Genomic DNA, 16,735 nt, shown 5'->3' with positions numbered 1-16,735 from the left:
GAGGACAGTAACTTCTGCTTCTAATTGTACTTTGAAATAGTATTGTTGAAAAAACCAAGTTGTTCAATTATTAGTATTAAAATAAAAGTTCTTCATACGGGATTACACTGAAGCATTCAAAAACCTCCCGCGAGATGGGAGCGTGTATGTAAATGAGGGATGCTGATTTTGCTTTTTCATTGGTTACTTGAAAACAGCCAATAGGAGACTTGCAAACAGCATACCTCCCGTTAGTATAAATACTTCTCTTGCTCACGCTCTGGTTCTATTCTTGTGTTTTCTTTTGAAGGCGTTTGCTATTTGTTTTATCAGCCATGTCTGGACGCGGGAAGCAGGGCGGTAAGGCGCGCGCCAAGGCCAAGACACGCTCGTCGCGGGCGGGTCTGCAGTTCCCCGTGGGCCGCGTGCACCGCCTGCTCCGCAAAGGCAACTACTCGGAGCGGGTCGGGGCCGGCGCGCCCGTGTACCTGGCGGCCGTGCTCGAGTACCTGACGGCCGAGATCCTGGAGCTGGCGGGCAACGCGGCGCGCGACAACAAGAAGACGCGCATCATCCCGCGCCACCTGCAGCTGGCCATCCGCAACGACGAGGAGCTCAACAAGCTGCTGGGCAAGGTTACCATCGCGCAGGGCGGCGTGCTGCCCAACATCCAGGCCGTGCTGCTGCCCAAGAAGACCGAGAGCCACCACAAGGCCAAGGGAAAGTAAAATGCTGGCTATTGTTTCTAACACGGACTTTTTCCTAATCAAGAAAGTTACCCTAACAACAAAGGCTCTTTTAAGAGCCACCCACTATTTCCATTAAAAGAGCTGTCCTGCTTTGAATTCTGACAAGCGTTTAAAACCGAAGTAAAATGTCACGATTAACCCCCGGGAAGCATTACCCCGTGCCCCATGAAAAATAGTAATACTCGCTTGGAGGTAAAAACCACACGTGGATTTAGTTTAAGTATTGGCCGTGTTTGCCAATACGTGCGTTAAACGGGAAGGGCCCTATTGTGCAGATGGAGTTTCAAAGTTTATCGCAAGGGCAATAGCTTCACGTTTTGCAAAAAAGTGAAAAGAGCTGGGATATTAGGTTCTAATTAAAACATTTGTAGAAGGATACCCACATTCTCCCATCTAGATCCAAGCTGATGAAAACGCTGCACATTTGCCGAAGCATCTGAGAGTAACTCACAGGTCCGTGATAATTAGTGCTTGTGAATAAAGACCATTTTCCTAATTTTCCACAGTGTTTGTGCCAGACCCAAGAAAATTTTCACCTTCATTGTAAATGCAGCGCATTTGTATATTTCCCTGAGCACCTGCAAATTATCTTGACGGTTTCTCTAAGAAAAGATCCGTTGGAAATTCCTATGTTGCTTTGCGTGATTACCTGACATTTCAAAATCTCTGAAGCTCTCCTTAAAAGATTTTTGTCCCCAGTGGTTAGAAGAATGGAAAGGGTAAATAAATGACGTCAGAGTAGCTACCGTGAAGGGCAGGGTTTAGGAGTCATTCACCAACCCGAAAGCCGCTCTTAATCCGGGCACCGCTCCGGGGCTGGGCCAATCGGGGGAGGGCGCGGGAACTTTTGAATATTCGTGGGCCCAATGGTTGTCGGTCTGGCTGTATAAAAGGAGGAGGGCTGTGAGCCTTTCACCGGCTTCGGTGAAGACAGTCTCCGCCCGCCTTAGAAATGGCTCGCACGAAGCAGACGGCGCGCAAGTCGACCGGCGGCAAGGCCCCGCGCAAGCAACTGGCCACCAAGGCGGCCCGCAAGAGCGCGCCGGCCACGGGCGGCGTGAAGAAGCCGCACCGCTACCGGCCCGGCACGGTGGCCCTGCGCGAGATCCGGCGCTACCAGAAGTCCACCGAGCTGCTGATCCGCAAGCTGCCGTTCCAGCGGCTGGTGCGCGAGATCGCGCAGGACTTCAAGACCGACCTGCGCTTCCAGAGCTCGGCCGTCATGGCGCTGCAGGAGGCGTGCGAGGCCTACCTGGTGGGGCTCTTCGAGGACACCAACCTGTGCGCCATCCACGCCAAGCGCGTCACCATCATGCCCAAGGACATCCAGCTGGCGCGCCGCATCCGCGGCGAGAGGGCTTAAGTCTCTGCAAGGGGAGCGCCAACTTTAAACCCAAAGGCTCTTTTCAGAGCCAACCACTTAGCTCAACAAAAGTGGCTGTGATCGTGTGGCCGCTAACTGACCCTGACATGCCAAACTGGAGCCCTCGCTAACCTGGTCATCCGGCATCTCTAACGACGTAATGATCAGGTTCAACAACGGCACAAGCAAAATAGTACGTTTACCCAGTGTAGTCCTATAACCTCTACAATAAGATAACATAAATTTTCTCTCCGTCGAGGTAAGAGTCCAACCGTCTATCTTCTGGCTTCATACACCTTGTTAATCCGTTGATAAAGCATAATTTTATCAAGTTCTCTTGTTGCTTAATATGCCATTTATTTGTGGCCCTGCTTGTGATTGGTTGTATTGCTTTATTCTAGAGCTAGCCACAATTTCTTTTCACGATTCTTGGCTGTAGGTTCTTTTAACGTTAGCCACCAAATTCCAAAATGTTGCTTGTTTTCTACACCTTAGCTCTTAATGCCTGAAATTCTGGGCCTATGTCTGAGATGGGAACTGTTGCTAAGTCATGTGGGCAGCTCTTATCAATAGACACAAAACAAAATTAAACTTGAATTGTGTGGTTTACTTGGATTTACTTACATTCCAGGACTTTACTAAAGCACTTTTGCTTCACAACATGTTTGCATTTTAAAGATTGATATTTCTGTGAATTTGTGTGTGTCACTGTGTTGAATTTTTAACATTCTGTTTTTCCAGATTTATCCATACAACTCTGGCACACCTTTTCTATCCATATAAAAGGGACTGTCCGAGGCACCAATGCCTCTGGCTTAAACCAGAGTGACTTTGCTCTCTAGCTCTGGGCCCCAGCTAAAGTCCAATTATGGGGTTTTATAGCTGTGCTGGGTTTTATATGCATTGTTTTTGGATTTTTTCCCCTATTATTTTATGTATCTGTTACAAAAAGGGTGTTTTAGGTATAGGGCTCGAGAGGATAGCTTTTAAAAAGTGAAAGTACCCATTACTGTTGGGAGGGTTAGATGGCCAGGGGACAGTGGCTCAGACCGTGCTTCCCACCAACTGTTACCCCTTTCCTGGCCAAGGATCAAGGATTTGGCTGTGTCTTCATTTACCTGATATCCTCAATAGAGTAATTGTCCAGTGTCTAGGAAAGTAAGATTAGCATCATCTTAGAATCCAACCTTGTTACTCTGTCCAAGAGTCCTTTGGAAGCAGGCGGCCCAGAGCAGCATTTGGGTGATAGATTGCCAACATTCAAATTCCAGTTTGCTACTTAATATATCCTTTTCACAAATTGATTTCTCCATTGTCAGAAAAATGGGGGTAGTACTACCCACCTCAGAGCTGTAATTGGGATAATAGGAGTTGATTTTTGAACACAGAGCATTGTATAAATGCTATTAATTTTTCTGAGTTATGTATTATTTTCCCTTTTATTCTCAGATTTTTTAAAAAGACTTTATTTTTTTAATTTGACACAGAGAGAGAGATCACACGTAGATAGAGAGGCAGCTAGAGAGAGGGAGGGAAGCAGGCAGAGAGCCTAATGTGGGGCTTGATCCCAGGACCCTGAGATCATGACCTAAGCTGAAGACAGAGACTTAACCCACTGAGACACTGGCATCCCTCAGAATTTTTTTTTTTTAATTGAAATAAAAATGCAAACTTTAGCTTCTAAACGTCCCTTTCACTTACATTACTTTGTTGCTGTTTGTAAAGAAAACTTCAGCAGGTATTTGAAAAACAAAGAATGGAAGAAATTCACATTTATAAAAATTTACTGAACATATTGGACCAAATGTAGTGCCAGTCTTTTAACATCAGTGCTTTAAGCATTTATTACTTTGGATTAGCAGAGTGACTATGGCCATGCTGGAGGGGAAAAGGGGGTGTTTAAGACACAGATTTTATCTTTCAAATGGCTGTTGGAAGGTTCTCAGTCACCCAGGCACCAAGGCGTGGTATGACCACACAGGCTAAAGTTTGCAGGTAATGTTGTTGGTGTCTAGAATCGCTTTTGGTTTGTTATAGTCTTTAAGAAAAGAGGAGGAAGCCAAAGTCAGGGTGCATTTTTCAGACTAAAAAATTTAGTAGTAGCCCTTCCAGTCATCCCAGAAGAAGCGACTTACTAATCAATGAGTGTTTTAGGGAGACTTAACACAACAGTTGGAAATCAGTTAATAGAATTGAACTGCATTCCAGACATGGCCACAAGACAGTCAGAAAGCAGACGTTGTCAATGTATACTTGGAAAGGGCACAAAGGAATATATTTAGACAACCTTAATTAACATGCTATGTATGAAAAACAAAAAAGTCTGTCAATCAATAGATGAGTGGATAAAGAAGATGTGGTATATAGGGTTGACTCTTAAACAACACAGGTTTAAACTGGGTGAGCCCACTTGCAGATTTTTTTTCAACAAATATAATACACTACTGTAAATGTTTTTCTTTTCTCTGTGATTTTCTTGATAGTATTTTCTTTTTTCTGGTTTATAATAATATAACATATAGTACATATGCAGAATATGTTTTAATAGACTTTATGTTATCAGTAAGGCTTCTAATCAACAGTATGGTATTGGTAGTTTTGTGGGTGGGGGAGTCAAAAGTTATATGTGGATTTTCAACTGTGTATAGGTCAGTACCCCCACCTCTGCGTTTTTCAAGGGTACACTGAATATACAGTGGAATATTAGCATGAAAAAGTATGAAATCTTATTCATATGGATGGGCTTCAAGGGTATATGCTAGATAAGTCCAACAAAGTCAAATACCATATGATTTCACTTATATGTGCAATAAAAAAAAAAACGAAACAGAGATATAGATAACAGTTGAGTAGTTGTGGGGGCGCGGGGTAAGAAGCAAAATAGGTGAAGGTTATTAAGAGGTACAAACTTGTAGTTATACAACAAATAAGTCACAGGCATGCAAAGTACAGCAGAGGGAATACGATCATATAATAATGGCTTTGTGTGGTAACAGATGGTAACACATCGTGATGGGCATTTCTTAATGTATAGAACCGTCAGCTCGCTATGCTGTACACCTAAAACCAGGGTGATACTGTATGTCAGCTATACTTTAATACAACGAGAAAAACGCAATTCATCAACGCTTTATATTTTATTGAATGCTGTGATTTTAAAAAAAAAAAATCTTCACTATTATATATGTGCCTGTTTTGTCTATATTGTGTTAGGAGTAAAAGCTTAAAAATGAGAGCTCAGGGCAATCTCCCAACTCCAGACAGATTCTTTAAGTAATAATACCAGCTAAAAATCAGGGACATTTCCGTAGGACTTCTTTGTGCCAATCTCTGTTCTAGCCCTTTGCTTACATTAGCAATGTAAATCTTCACAAAAGCTCCATGAGTAGTATCATCACTCCACCTTTACAAATGAAGAAAATGAAGGCAAAATTACAGGATCACACATCTGTAAAAGAGGGAAAATAACTTCCCCTACTCTTCTGAATGCTTAGTTGAGTCGCTATAAAAAAAGATGAACGAGAAAAACAGAAGTTTAATGACATGTACCCCTCGTGTGTACTTAGGAGATGCTCTGAAGAACTGAGTGGAACTCCCCGAAGAGGCCCCAGCCACCCCAGGAAAGACCCCCTTCCGCTAACAGATGTTGGTGTGGGAAGGGAGTGCCCAGGAAGCCAGCCTGGGGTTGGCGGGAAAAAGATGGGAAACAAGGTTGTGATGCCGAATTAGGCTGGGGCTTTCCCAAGGACAGGAATGTCCTTCTGGTCCTTCTCTTCCTGCTGATGAGGGAGCAGGAGGCTGGCTGAGGACAAAGCAAAAGCTGGAGCCTTGCACCCCCCCTTCACCCGCTCCCCTCCATATGTGTAGCATTCCTCAGGCACCCCTCACTGCCATAAAAACGATAAATAGTTAACTTGCAGAGATCACAGTCCTGCAAGGCAGAAATCTCCCTTGGTTTGCAAATGTCCTTGAGATTTACTAACAAAGAAGTTACCTTATCAATAGCCCAATTTCCAAAGACACAGAACTCAGTTCCTCAAGCCCTAATGTCACCCTCCCCTCCATAAAAAACCGAAGGAGGCGGAGGTAGAAGGAAAAGTAAATAAAGTTAAATTTCTTCTAAACCTAAATCTCATTAACAAGGACGCTTGATAGCAGGAATGTAACATTCCAACAGGAGACTCTCAATTGTCTTTACTTGATAGTAACCAGGCCTTCAATATCCTGATAGTATTCTTTGCCCCAATAGCCCTTCTGAACACCCCTTTGTCCTCACCTACCCAACTCCTGTGTATATAACCAGCCACTCCTCACAACCTGGGGCAGCAGCTCTTCCTGCCCACGGGTCCTGTCCCTGTGCTTTAATAAACCACCATTTTGCACCAAAGATGTCTTAAGAATTCTTTCGTTAGTTGTCAGCTCCGAACCTCACCCAACCGAACCTGACTTAGGTTCTGGGACTTCATCACTGCTGCAGAGAGGGCGACACTTAGAGGTTGAGGTCTCCTTCATGAATGTTAAAATGTCCCGTTAGGAAGATTTTAGAGATTCTCCCCTGTCGGTGTTTCTTAAAAATCATCTGCTCGCATACAGTCCTTAGACAAAGAGGCGCATTTGGTTGGGGGGTGGGGAGACGTCTTCTGCTGCCCTCCATACCAAAGAGGCCTATTTTGAGACGGTATGTCCTGAACCCCTACACTCCTGTTTCGGGGTGACATCTTAGGGTTCCCTTCCCAGCCAACAACCATTCCCCTTCTCAATGAGAGAAGGCAGTACTTTGTTGTAAACTGAAGCCCCTAGTAACGTTTTCATGGGGGAGATTCCTGCAGACACCAGTACGACCGGCTCAGGAGAAGCCAGACCTTCCACGCGACCTTGCTCCCTCCCTCGCACACTCCTCGGAGCTCCGCCCAGAGGTGGGAGGACCCGTGGTGGGGGCGGGGCCTTGGGGCCCGCCCGCGCTGTCAGTCTTCAACTAGGTCCGACTTCTGCTTATAATTGGCGCTGACGGAGGCGAAGGGCCATCGCTGTGTGGAACTCGCACAGAGCTTTTAGGTCGATATGTCTGGTCGCGGCAAGGGCGGGAAGGGCCTGGGCAAGGGCGGCGCCAAGCGCCACCGCAAGGTGCTGCGCGACAACATCCAGGGCATCACCAAGCCCGCCATCCGGCGGCTGGCCCGGCGCGGCGGCGTCAAGCGCATCTCCGGCCTCATCTACGAGGAGACCCGCGGGGTGCTCAAGGTGTTCCTGGAGAACGTGATCCGCGACGCCGTCACCTACACGGAGCACGCCAAGCGCAAGACGGTCACGGCCATGGACGTGGTCTACGCGCTCAAGCGCCAAGGCCGCACTCTCTATGGCTTCGGCGGTTAAAATTTTCCCCGGTTTCATTTATTCCTCAAATCTCTCTAAAGGCCCTTTTCAGGGCCGCCCACTTTGTTTGCAGAAGAGCTGTACGCGTTTTGTGCTTCCTGATTCTGGTACCTACTGCGTTTTCCCGGTGCTTGGGGTCTTGGGTTCCGGTGTAAAGGAGCCAGGGCGGTGCATTGGCCGCGGGATGCTAGCTCGACCAATGAGCTGGCCGTACGGCGCGCGCGCGGGGTCCGTGCCAATCAGGACCAGGGTTGCCCGAGGGAAGCCAATGGAGCGGCGACGCGGGCCCCAGGCTTCCCGGGAGAGATGCGGGGCCCGACCTCGGCTCTTCCCGCAGATTTGCCGCCTGTTTCCCGTGGAAGGAGTGAAACGACGACCCATGCCTCCTGTCCGGAGGGATTCGGATAGCGGCGCGGCTTCAGCGGCCGCCCAGCTCGCTCGCCTGGGGAGGTTCGGTAAATCCCTGTCTCTGGAAGAGGCCGTCCCCGCCTCACAGGCAGCCAGGTGGTTTAAAATGCGCGACCGGAGAGACGCCGGACGTTCGCTCCTAGCGTGTCGCCTCCCTGGACGGCGTGAGGAGAGCGGAGCGTCCCCTGGCGTCAGGTCCCCGCGGGCCGCCGCCGGTGCCCGGGAGCTGGAACCTGTGAGGCCGCAGCCGGGGGTCGCAGGTTTCTAGGGGCCTCGCCATTCTCGAGCCCCGGGTCCTCCCTCCGCCCCTGCCTAAGCGGGTCTGGAAAGTGCCGTTTAGTGGACGAAGGGGGTCTGTTCGGATTCAGGTCTCTGCTTCTCGGACCCCCTAGGGTCTCCGGCAGGGCCCCACCTTGAGGGCTTAAGGAAGGAGCTCCGTCCTTTGAGGTCACCGGCTCTCACGCGACTGTCCTGCACCTTCCGTCTTCGTCCCTCCGCCCAGGTCCTCTTCCGCCTCCTGTACATGGTAAGGTTTTCGGGTTCACGTGAGCCGCAAGCAAACAACCGACTGAGCCACCCAGGTGCCCCTCAAAACACTTTTCGAGCATTCTTGAAAGCTTCATTCAAAACCCTAAACTTAAAAAATAAAGTTTTTCTAGTATGCCCTCATTGATAAATCAGGCACGTGGATAGCATCTTTAATTCTTGAAAAATCTATTGATGACTGCTTAAAGCAAGTTCCTCTAATATGTTCTCCGACACAAGATACCGAATAGGCAGTTGGAACAGTTTCTCGAGTTCAAGTGAGAGGTCTGGTTTAGAGGAAAATTTGGGAATCAACAGCCTATAAATGAGTCTGTATCCCATCAGGAAGAATTCAAACACCATTTATTGCAATGCATTGTAATAGTAAATGAGCAGAAATGTAAATTGCCACCAGAAACCCTGTCTTAGTTCAGGCTGCTATAAGGAAAATGCCACAGACTGCCTTAAACAACAAACTGATTTCTCAAGGCTGGGAGTCCAAGATTAAGGCACTGGCAGTTTCAGACAAGATTTGGTGTCTGGTGAGCCCCCCACCCCGTTCCGGGTTCGTAGACTTGTCTTGCTGTGTCCTCACATGGCAGACGGAGGGCCAGAGAGCTTTCTGAAGTCTCGCATTTATGTAGGGCACTAATTACATTCGTGAGTGCTCCATTCTCGGGGCCTAATCACTACTGAAGGGCCAGAACTCCTAACACCATCATATAGGGGATTTAAATGTCAACACGTGAATATGTGAGGAATACAAACAGCCCATAACAAATGAAATATTATACAGCCCTACTAAAGAAAAGGGAAAGTCTATTCCAATATGTGCTCAAGTACCTATGGCTCACTTCTTGGGCCCCTTCTCTGATCTTGGTATGACCTTGATCTTGATATGTTCTGTGTTCTGTGTAATGGTTTATGCCCAACAGGATAACTCCATGACCTAGCCCTAAGTGTCAGGTCAGGTTGTAGTGACAATGCCTATGATTGTGTCTGCTTCTGTATGTTTCTCAATCACAGTGGCTGTTTTTAGAAACAATGGCTGTGTTAGACTTTAATCACCTCTAAACTTTTCTCAGTTCATTCCACCCACTTCAAGCTTCATAATGAAACTTGCCACATATCCAGTTGCATATTTGATGTATCTACTTGAGTGTCTAATGGACATCTCAAACTTGATTTTTCCAAATTAGATATCTTAACACATAAACACCAAATCTATTCTTTCTCCAGTGTTCCCCACCTCAATAAATGGAACTCCATTCTTGTAGCGGCTCATCTGAGAAATCTTGCAATCCTTTTGGAGCTCTTTCTCTTACAACTTTTATCCAACCCAGTCATCTCTGTTACAAATCAATGAAAGCACCTTTCACTACATCCTGTGCTGCTACTTCAGGGCAAGCCACACTCACTTATTGTCCAGATGACCATAATGACTCCTAACTAGTCTTTCTATTTCCACTTTTGATAGCTAGTTTTTTTCTCAGTCCAGCAACAAGAGCGATCATTTCAAAAGTTGTTTCACCCTCAGAACATTCCAGTGATTTTCCCTCTACATCCCAGCCTATAAGGAGGGTAGCCAATAATTCTAGTTTGTCTGAGTTTGAGGGGTTGCTGGGGATGTGGAACGTTCAATGCTACAACTTGGAGAAAGTCCCAGGCAAACAGGGTGAGTTTGTCTCCCTGCCTAGATGGCTTCACATGCTCTGGGCCCTGGCCACCCTCTGATCTCACTTGCTATCACATTGCTTTGTCTTCACTGACCTTCTTGCTGTTTGCAGAACAGACCAAGCATGTTCCAGTCTCGGAGCCCTTGTATGTATTTCTCTGACTTCCTAGAAGTATCTTATTCTGGTACATGGGGAGGATTTTACTTCTGCCCTAAGAATTAAAATGACATAAAACAAACTAACAGTAGAAAAGCATACAATTCGTTTACATTTATATAAATACATATATATTTTTTTATATGTAGAAAGAGACATTATTGTACGCCAATATGCTTTCCATGACAAAGGTGCACTCCTAAGGAAATGAAGACCCAAAGAAGCAGTTAGAGTTGAACACTTCTGTACTGAGCTGGACAAAGCGTAGTGAACTGAAAACACAACAAGGCAAGGAGGCTGGGGCTCGGATAGTGAGTTGTGGGAACGTAACTAGGAAGATAAGTGTTAGTTTACAAGGTTTGTTTGTACAGATTTCTCCTGGCCTCAACCCCTCACCCAAGGTGAGAAAAATGTTACTTTCCTCATCATATAAGGGTGACATCTTCCATATGGGGAATTTCTCTCCTGCTTTCAGGAAGAAAAAGGAGAGGTCAGTGTGCCTTCTGGCATCTGTTGTTTTTCAAGTGCCTTTGATCTTTAGGTCCGAGTCAGTTTTTGTGTAGCATATTCTGCTACCTGTCCCTGGATGGCTGCAGACTTCATTTCATTCAGGTCTCTGCTCAAACACCCTCTTATGAAAGAGAACTTTCCAGACCACCTTATGTAAAGTAATACCCCTCTCTGCTCATTCTTTAAAATAGTATATGCATCCCCACATGTATCAATATATGTTTAATTGTTCTGTCTCCCACAACTAGAATATAACTCTCTGAGAGCAGGGACTTTATTTTGTCCCTGACTTGTCCCTAGCACCTAGAACAGGGCTGACAGCTAATAGGTAGTCTCTGAAGGCTTGTTGTGTGGGGAGAGGAAAAGTATTTTTCCTTCTACCCTTCTAAATTCTTAACAGATCTCCTTGTAATAAAAAGATAGGGTAACAGAAGAAAACCAAATTAAATTATGTGCATATGTACAGGAGCCCCACAAAGATATGAGGTTCAAGGAAATGAACAGAGCAGGAAGCTTTTATATCTGTTAGACAAAGAATACCTTTCTGAAGAAGTGAAAAGACAAAGCGGTTTGGACTAGAAGTAGCAAATGGTAAAGAAGTAAAAAGGTTTGTTCATAGACACTTCTCAACCCTGAGTTCCTCATCTCTGGTGATAAGGATTTTTTTCTTCCTCCTGGTACAGGAGGGTACCTTTCAGATAAAAGATTTATCTTTGGTTTCTTGGAAAAAGAAAGAAGTGGGGGTTGATGTGGGGCAGAGGGAATGTCAGGGTGAATTTCCTGCTTCTGAAGCTTAATCTCCTTAGAGTTTAATATATTTAATATGCCAAGGAGGCTTATTAGGGGATCGCATGCCCTGAACCCCATCAGCTGAATGAATGCGTGCATGAATTTTCTACGTCAGACCCTAGGCCCACCAGAGTGTTGCCACAATTGATTCTCCATGTACTGTTTTTTTATTTACCTCTGCCCAAATCAATCCATATGGCAGTTTTTCCTCTAGATCTGAGGAATGATGCCAGTGGCAGATAGGCAGCGTTACCTTTGTTCTGAAAAGGCCTTCATGAGTGTTAAGGCTGAAGAAGGCTCAGAGGCGTTCCCCCAGGGCAGTGAGCATGACTAAAATGGACACGGTACTATCTACAAAGCTGTTAATAAAGATTCCAGGCCTGCCATCACAGAAGCTAGTCCTGTCTATTGTAGCAACTACCGCTCCCCTCTCACGTAGAAAATCTGTATCCACACATCTCTCTACGTATACTCTGGATCCACAACGGGGAATTCTGTTGATTTGCTTACAGAGGTACCCCACTGCCTGTAAGAGTACCTGGCACATTACATGAGGTCAATAAATATCTCTTGAAGGAACACCAGCTAGGGAGAACATAAAATGACCGCTCTCCCAACCAGGCCCATGTTGCTCCTCTGGCCATCCAGGATGCGGCTCTGAACTCTCCTCATTGTCAATTTAAATTAGGCCAGACTAGGTACTTTTATCATTCCCCATGAAATCTTGGAGGACAGCTATCAGGTGCAAAGGGGGCCCCCAAAAGCTAGGAGAGACACCGGCTGAAGCTGACATACTGAGCTTGTGGCCAGCTCACAGGTTCTATCGCACTCACTCAGTTTTATTGAAATATAGTTTATGCACCATAAAATTCATTCCAAATTAGCCGCCCTAATTTCCATTTCTCTGTGAAGGGAGGAAAAGTATGGCGAATTCAGACGGGCTCTGCTGACAGTGAAAGAGGCACTTTCCCCCATAAACCAGATGTTACTTTCCCCTGAATCCAGTGCCCTGGGTTTTCTGGCAGCCTGAATCTGGTTTCTCCCCTGCCGGTTTCCAAAGACTATTTTTTGGAGTTTGTTAGTGGTGAAACCTCTACTGTCCTCGAGACCCAATTGAAGGACACTTGCAGGTCTAAGTCTACTTCGTAATGCACAAAATGATAAATCCCACAAATCCCTTACACAGGGCTTTGGGGTTTCTGGCCAACCTTCCCATCCCCCAGTCTGGCTCGCCTGGGAGGTTGGGGGGTTGGGTGAGGTGGCACATGAGATCATCAGTTCTGATTGGTTGACAAACACGGATGGGACCTGCTGATTGGACAATGTTCCTCTTTGTTCCTAGACATCCTTGCAAGTTCCTTGCTCTACTTGGTTTCCCCACTTTTGAGTTAGGAGTATCATCCCTCTCTTACGCGTAATGCAGTCAATGTGGAGGACAGAGGAGCAAGTAAGTACGGCTCAGCTAAGGGAGTCCCTTTGGTGTAATCGGCTGTTGCACGGAGCTTTATACTTTTAAAAATCCCGCAATCCCACAGAATTCGGTCATTAAATCTCAACTGTTCATTTTAGCCAATGGAGTGTATCAGGTCAGCTCTTTTTCTGAACGTTTGGGTGGCCCTGAAAAGGGCCTTTGATGGCGAAATGCAATTTCCTGGCGGTGGAATCAGAGCTTAGCCCCCGAAGCCGTAGAGGGTGCGGCCCTGGCGCTTGAGCGCGTAGACCACGTCCATAGCCGTGACCGTCTTGCGCTTGGCGTGCTCCGTGTAGGTGACGGCGTCGCGGATCACGTTCTCCAGGAACACCTTGAGCACCCCGCGGGTCTCCTCGTAGATGAGGCCGGAGATGCGCTTGACGCCGCCGCGCCGGGCCAGCCGCCGGATGGCGGGCTTGGTGATGCCCTGGATGTTGTCGCGCAGCACCTTGCGGTGGCGCTTGGCGCCGCCCTTGCCCAGGCCCTTCCCGCCCTTGCCGCGACCAGACATGGCTTTCAGAAAAGCAAACCCACAGCAAGTGACAAAGCAAGCGAGAGCTGGTCCTTATATAAGACGTCCCCCCTCCCAACCCCACCCCCTGCAGATGTAGAGAATAGAAAGAGCGCAGGCGGGAAATATGACGCCAGCAGTCCCCTCCCTTAGTCCCGCCTCCAGGCCCCAGACACTCCGGGAGGGCGGGTGCAGAACGCAGCTTGACCATTGGTCTTTACTCCCATAATTGGACTACCTTGTTCTAAGGAACTAGGTTTATGGTAAACTCATGTAGGATTCAAAAAATAATCTAATAGAATACTTATATAAAAATGCTTGTTTTGCAGTAATTTCAGTAATGGCAAAAATATCAAGGTCAAAGAAATATAAATTGAGTAGTTTAGTGATAAGCCAGATTTCTTTCAGGTGTTTTACTTCGAATACCTGTGATAAAATTCCTCTATTCCTGTTCGTTTTAGAAATGCTCAGGAGGCCCCATTTAATGCCCTTCAAATAGCCAACTGTTTCATGCCCCTCTTGAGACGCTGACGGTTCCTTAGGACCTTGATGAGCAGTATCTTCTAACCTTATAAAGGGTTATTTTTGTGTGCATACACCAGGGATGTCTTACGCAGCAATAAGGATCTGTAACCCACTCTAGTGTTGCCATCCGATATCCCTTCTTTCTAAGTGCATAGGTACTCAGTCAACTGTTTCGTTGGTAGTTATTTTACAGCCACTTTAGTTGAAAACGTGGGTGGCTCTGAAAAGAGCCTTTGGCTGAAGTTTAAAAAAAAAAACAGTAGCGTCTTACGCCCTCTCGCCGCGGATGCGGCGCGCCAGCTGGATGTCCTTGGGCATGATGGTGACGCGCTTGGCGTGGATGGCGCACAGGTTGGTGTCCTCGAAGAGCCCCACCAGGTAGGCCTCGCACGCCTCCTGCAGCGCCATGACGGCCGAGCTCTGGAAGCGCAGGTCGGTCTTGAAGTCCTGCGCGATCTCGCGCACCAGCCGCTGGAACGGCAGCTTGCGGATCAGCAGCTCGGTGGACTTCTGGTAGCGCCGGATCTCGCGCAGGGCCACCGTGCCGGGCCGGTAGCGGTGCGGCTTCTTCACGCCGCCCGTGGCCGGCGCGCTCTTGCGGGCCGCCTTGGTGGCCAGCTGCTTGCGCGGGGCCTTGCCGCCGGTCGACTTGCGCGCCGTCTGCTTCGTGCGAGCCATAGTAGGAACAGAAACACACCGCGCTCTCCCCAACACACTGCACTAGAATGCCTGCCAATATTTATAGGACGCAAAGTGTAGTGATTGGATGAGGAAAATGCTGACGTATAAGGTTACAGGCTGATTGGTCTATCTTTTAGCTTTCCAACATCGGCGCAATTTCATTGGCTATCACGTTATCCCGTTTCTTCAGGTTTTCCTTTCACATCTGATTTTCGTAGTCTGGATACAGTGCTTTGAACACTTCGAAAAGCTAAACATTTACTTCGTTGGTACTGTAGTTCAAAACTCTATATTTCTGTAGTTTTGGGGGAGAAATTTGAGAAATATTGCCCCCGATAATGTACTTTTTTCTCCCTTTTCAATAACCCCAACAATCCCCTATCATATTATAAGTTTCTGAAACCTTTTTCAAAAATGAGATCCCTTTATAATGCTTACATGAAGGAACTCCTTTGAATCCTAACTGAACCATAGTAAAATTACACTGGAGTTTACAGAAATATTCCCAGTAATCGGGCACCTCTGTTAAATGTTTTTTTAATTTTTAATTTTTTATAAACATATACTATATTTTTATCCCCAGAGGTACAGGTCTGTGAATCTCCAGGTTTACACACTTCACAGCACTCACCGAAGCACATACCCTCCCCAATGTCCAAAGCCCCACCCCCCTTCTCCCAACCCCCCTCCCCCCAGCAACCCTCAGTTTGTTTTGTGAGATTAAAAGTCACTTATGGTTTGTCTCCCTCCCAATCCCATTTTACCTCTGTTAAATACTAATGCTGACTTCTAAACTTGGAGCTTTCTGGATCTTATATTTTCTCACGTCTAGAGTATATTCTGCCAGATGTAAAATATCAGTGACTAAATTCTCCAGTACCAACCTCTCTGAACTTTGCGGAGCAGGCGTGTACTCAGCGCAATCAACAGGATTCCCAGACACAAGAAGGGCCAACTTCTCATTGCCAAGACCTAACCTTATAGTTCTTAAAATTTTTCGAACTTAAAAACACCAAATGTGACGGTTTTGTAAGAGTAGGTAGGCGAGATTCTACCTTTTCATTGGTTGAGTACTTTTATACTGAACAGCCAGTAAGAAATCTAGCATCCTTCATCTGGGTGGACCGTTCGTATTTTATTTGAAGCCTATTTAATCCAATGGATACGCAGGAGGCTGGAACGGTAAGAAATCCCCGAAACAAGTGTTTCCTTTTAAAAAGCTGCGTTTAATTAGAGTCCCCGTTTATTACACTAAGAAAAGTTTGATTCTCAGATGTTCACTTATGAAAGCTTGTCTTGGGGAAGGCTGTACACCTGTTGTAATGGAGTGTCCTTCAAACGTCCAGTACCCATTGTTCTATTTACAAATTGGTAGAAATTACAGGTTGCGTTTGAAAACACGGACTCGGGAAAATGGGAAGTAGCTGGGAGTGGTTGTGAAGATGCTGGTGGGAACATCCCAGTATCGGCCGCCAGCTAGTACTCGGGCCATCGGATATTCGGGGGAAACCGGGAAGCTCGCGTTACTTAGGCCGCGCGGACTTGTTTGAGAACGTCAGGAGCGCGGCGCGGGAAGGAGACGTCACTGCCTTCTCTCGGCCCCCAGGCGACGTCCCCGAGCCTGTGGCGGGGCGTGTGGGCTCCCGGGCGCGGCCCTGGAAAAAGCATTTTATTCTCTCCTTTGATTCGCACTGGGGAATCACCGGAGCCCTGCTGACGCGTCTAAATGCCCCGTACAGCCACAAAGAAGTCACAGGAGGGCTCCCCGCAGAAGTCACGGGAGCCGTGCCCTCTTGCTGTCGCCCTGAGGCGCAAGGGAGGGGGAGCGTTGAGTCCGGCGGGCGCCTCCCGAACGCCCCTCGTGGGCGGGGTTGGGAGCTGCCCTGCGGGGAAAGAGCGCGACAGCGCCCAGGGTAGCCAGTCGGCCGCGCCGGGGCACGTGGGAAGACCGGGAAGGCCTCGGGGGCGGGTCCAGCGCACGGGACGGTGGCAACAGCTTGTTCTGCACTTGCAGGAGGG

General features: G+C 47.3%; 5 protein-coding genes across 5 annotated transcripts; 3 read left to right on the top strand and 2 right to left on the bottom strand.

Moving 5' to 3' along the window:
• The first annotated feature begins 182 nt into the window (after positions 1 to 182).
• LOC131833022 (histone H2A type 1-D) lies at positions 183 to 876 on the top strand. The gene has a single exon (XM_059176268.1). It carries the CDS (start codon positions 315 to 317, stop codon positions 705 to 707), a length of 393 nt encoding a protein of 130 aa, XP_059032251.1. The 5' UTR covers positions 183 to 314; the 3' UTR covers positions 708 to 876.
• A 746-nt stretch (positions 877 to 1,622) lies between these two features.
• Positions 1,623 to 2,091, top strand: LOC131833007 (histone H3.1). The gene has a single exon (XM_059176254.1). The coding sequence runs from the start codon at positions 1,681 to 1,683 to the stop codon at positions 2,089 to 2,091; it is 411 nt and encodes a 136-aa protein (XP_059032237.1). The 5' UTR covers positions 1,623 to 1,680.
• A 4,998-nt stretch (positions 2,092 to 7,089) lies between these two features.
• On the top strand, positions 7,090 to 7,525 carry LOC131833044 (histone H4). The gene has a single exon (XM_059176294.1). It carries the CDS (start codon positions 7,153 to 7,155, stop codon positions 7,462 to 7,464), a length of 312 nt encoding a protein of 103 aa, XP_059032277.1. The 5' UTR covers positions 7,090 to 7,152; the 3' UTR covers positions 7,465 to 7,525.
• A 5,267-nt stretch (positions 7,526 to 12,792) lies between these two features.
• Positions 12,793 to 13,534, bottom strand: LOC131833045 (histone H4). Its single transcript, XM_059176295.1, has one exon. It carries the CDS (start codon positions 13,508 to 13,510, stop codon positions 13,199 to 13,201), a length of 312 nt encoding a protein of 103 aa, XP_059032278.1. The 5' UTR covers positions 13,511 to 13,534; the 3' UTR covers positions 12,793 to 13,198.
• A 442-nt stretch (positions 13,535 to 13,976) lies between these two features.
• LOC131834841 (histone H3.1) lies at positions 13,977 to 14,741 on the bottom strand. The gene has a single exon (XM_059179530.1). It carries the CDS (start codon positions 14,711 to 14,713, stop codon positions 14,303 to 14,305), a length of 411 nt encoding a protein of 136 aa, XP_059035513.1. The 5' UTR covers positions 14,714 to 14,741; the 3' UTR covers positions 13,977 to 14,302.
• Between the last annotated feature and the right edge of the window lie 1,994 nt (positions 14,742 to 16,735).

This window comes from Mustela lutreola, chromosome 6, assembly GCF_030435805.1.
Source record: "Mustela lutreola isolate mMusLut2 chromosome 6, mMusLut2.pri, whole genome shotgun sequence".
Taxonomy (NCBI): Eukaryota; Metazoa; Chordata; class Mammalia; order Carnivora; family Mustelidae; genus Mustela; species Mustela lutreola.
Note: the sequence above shows the minus strand (reverse complement) of the source record. Positions and strands in the feature narration are given on the sequence as shown.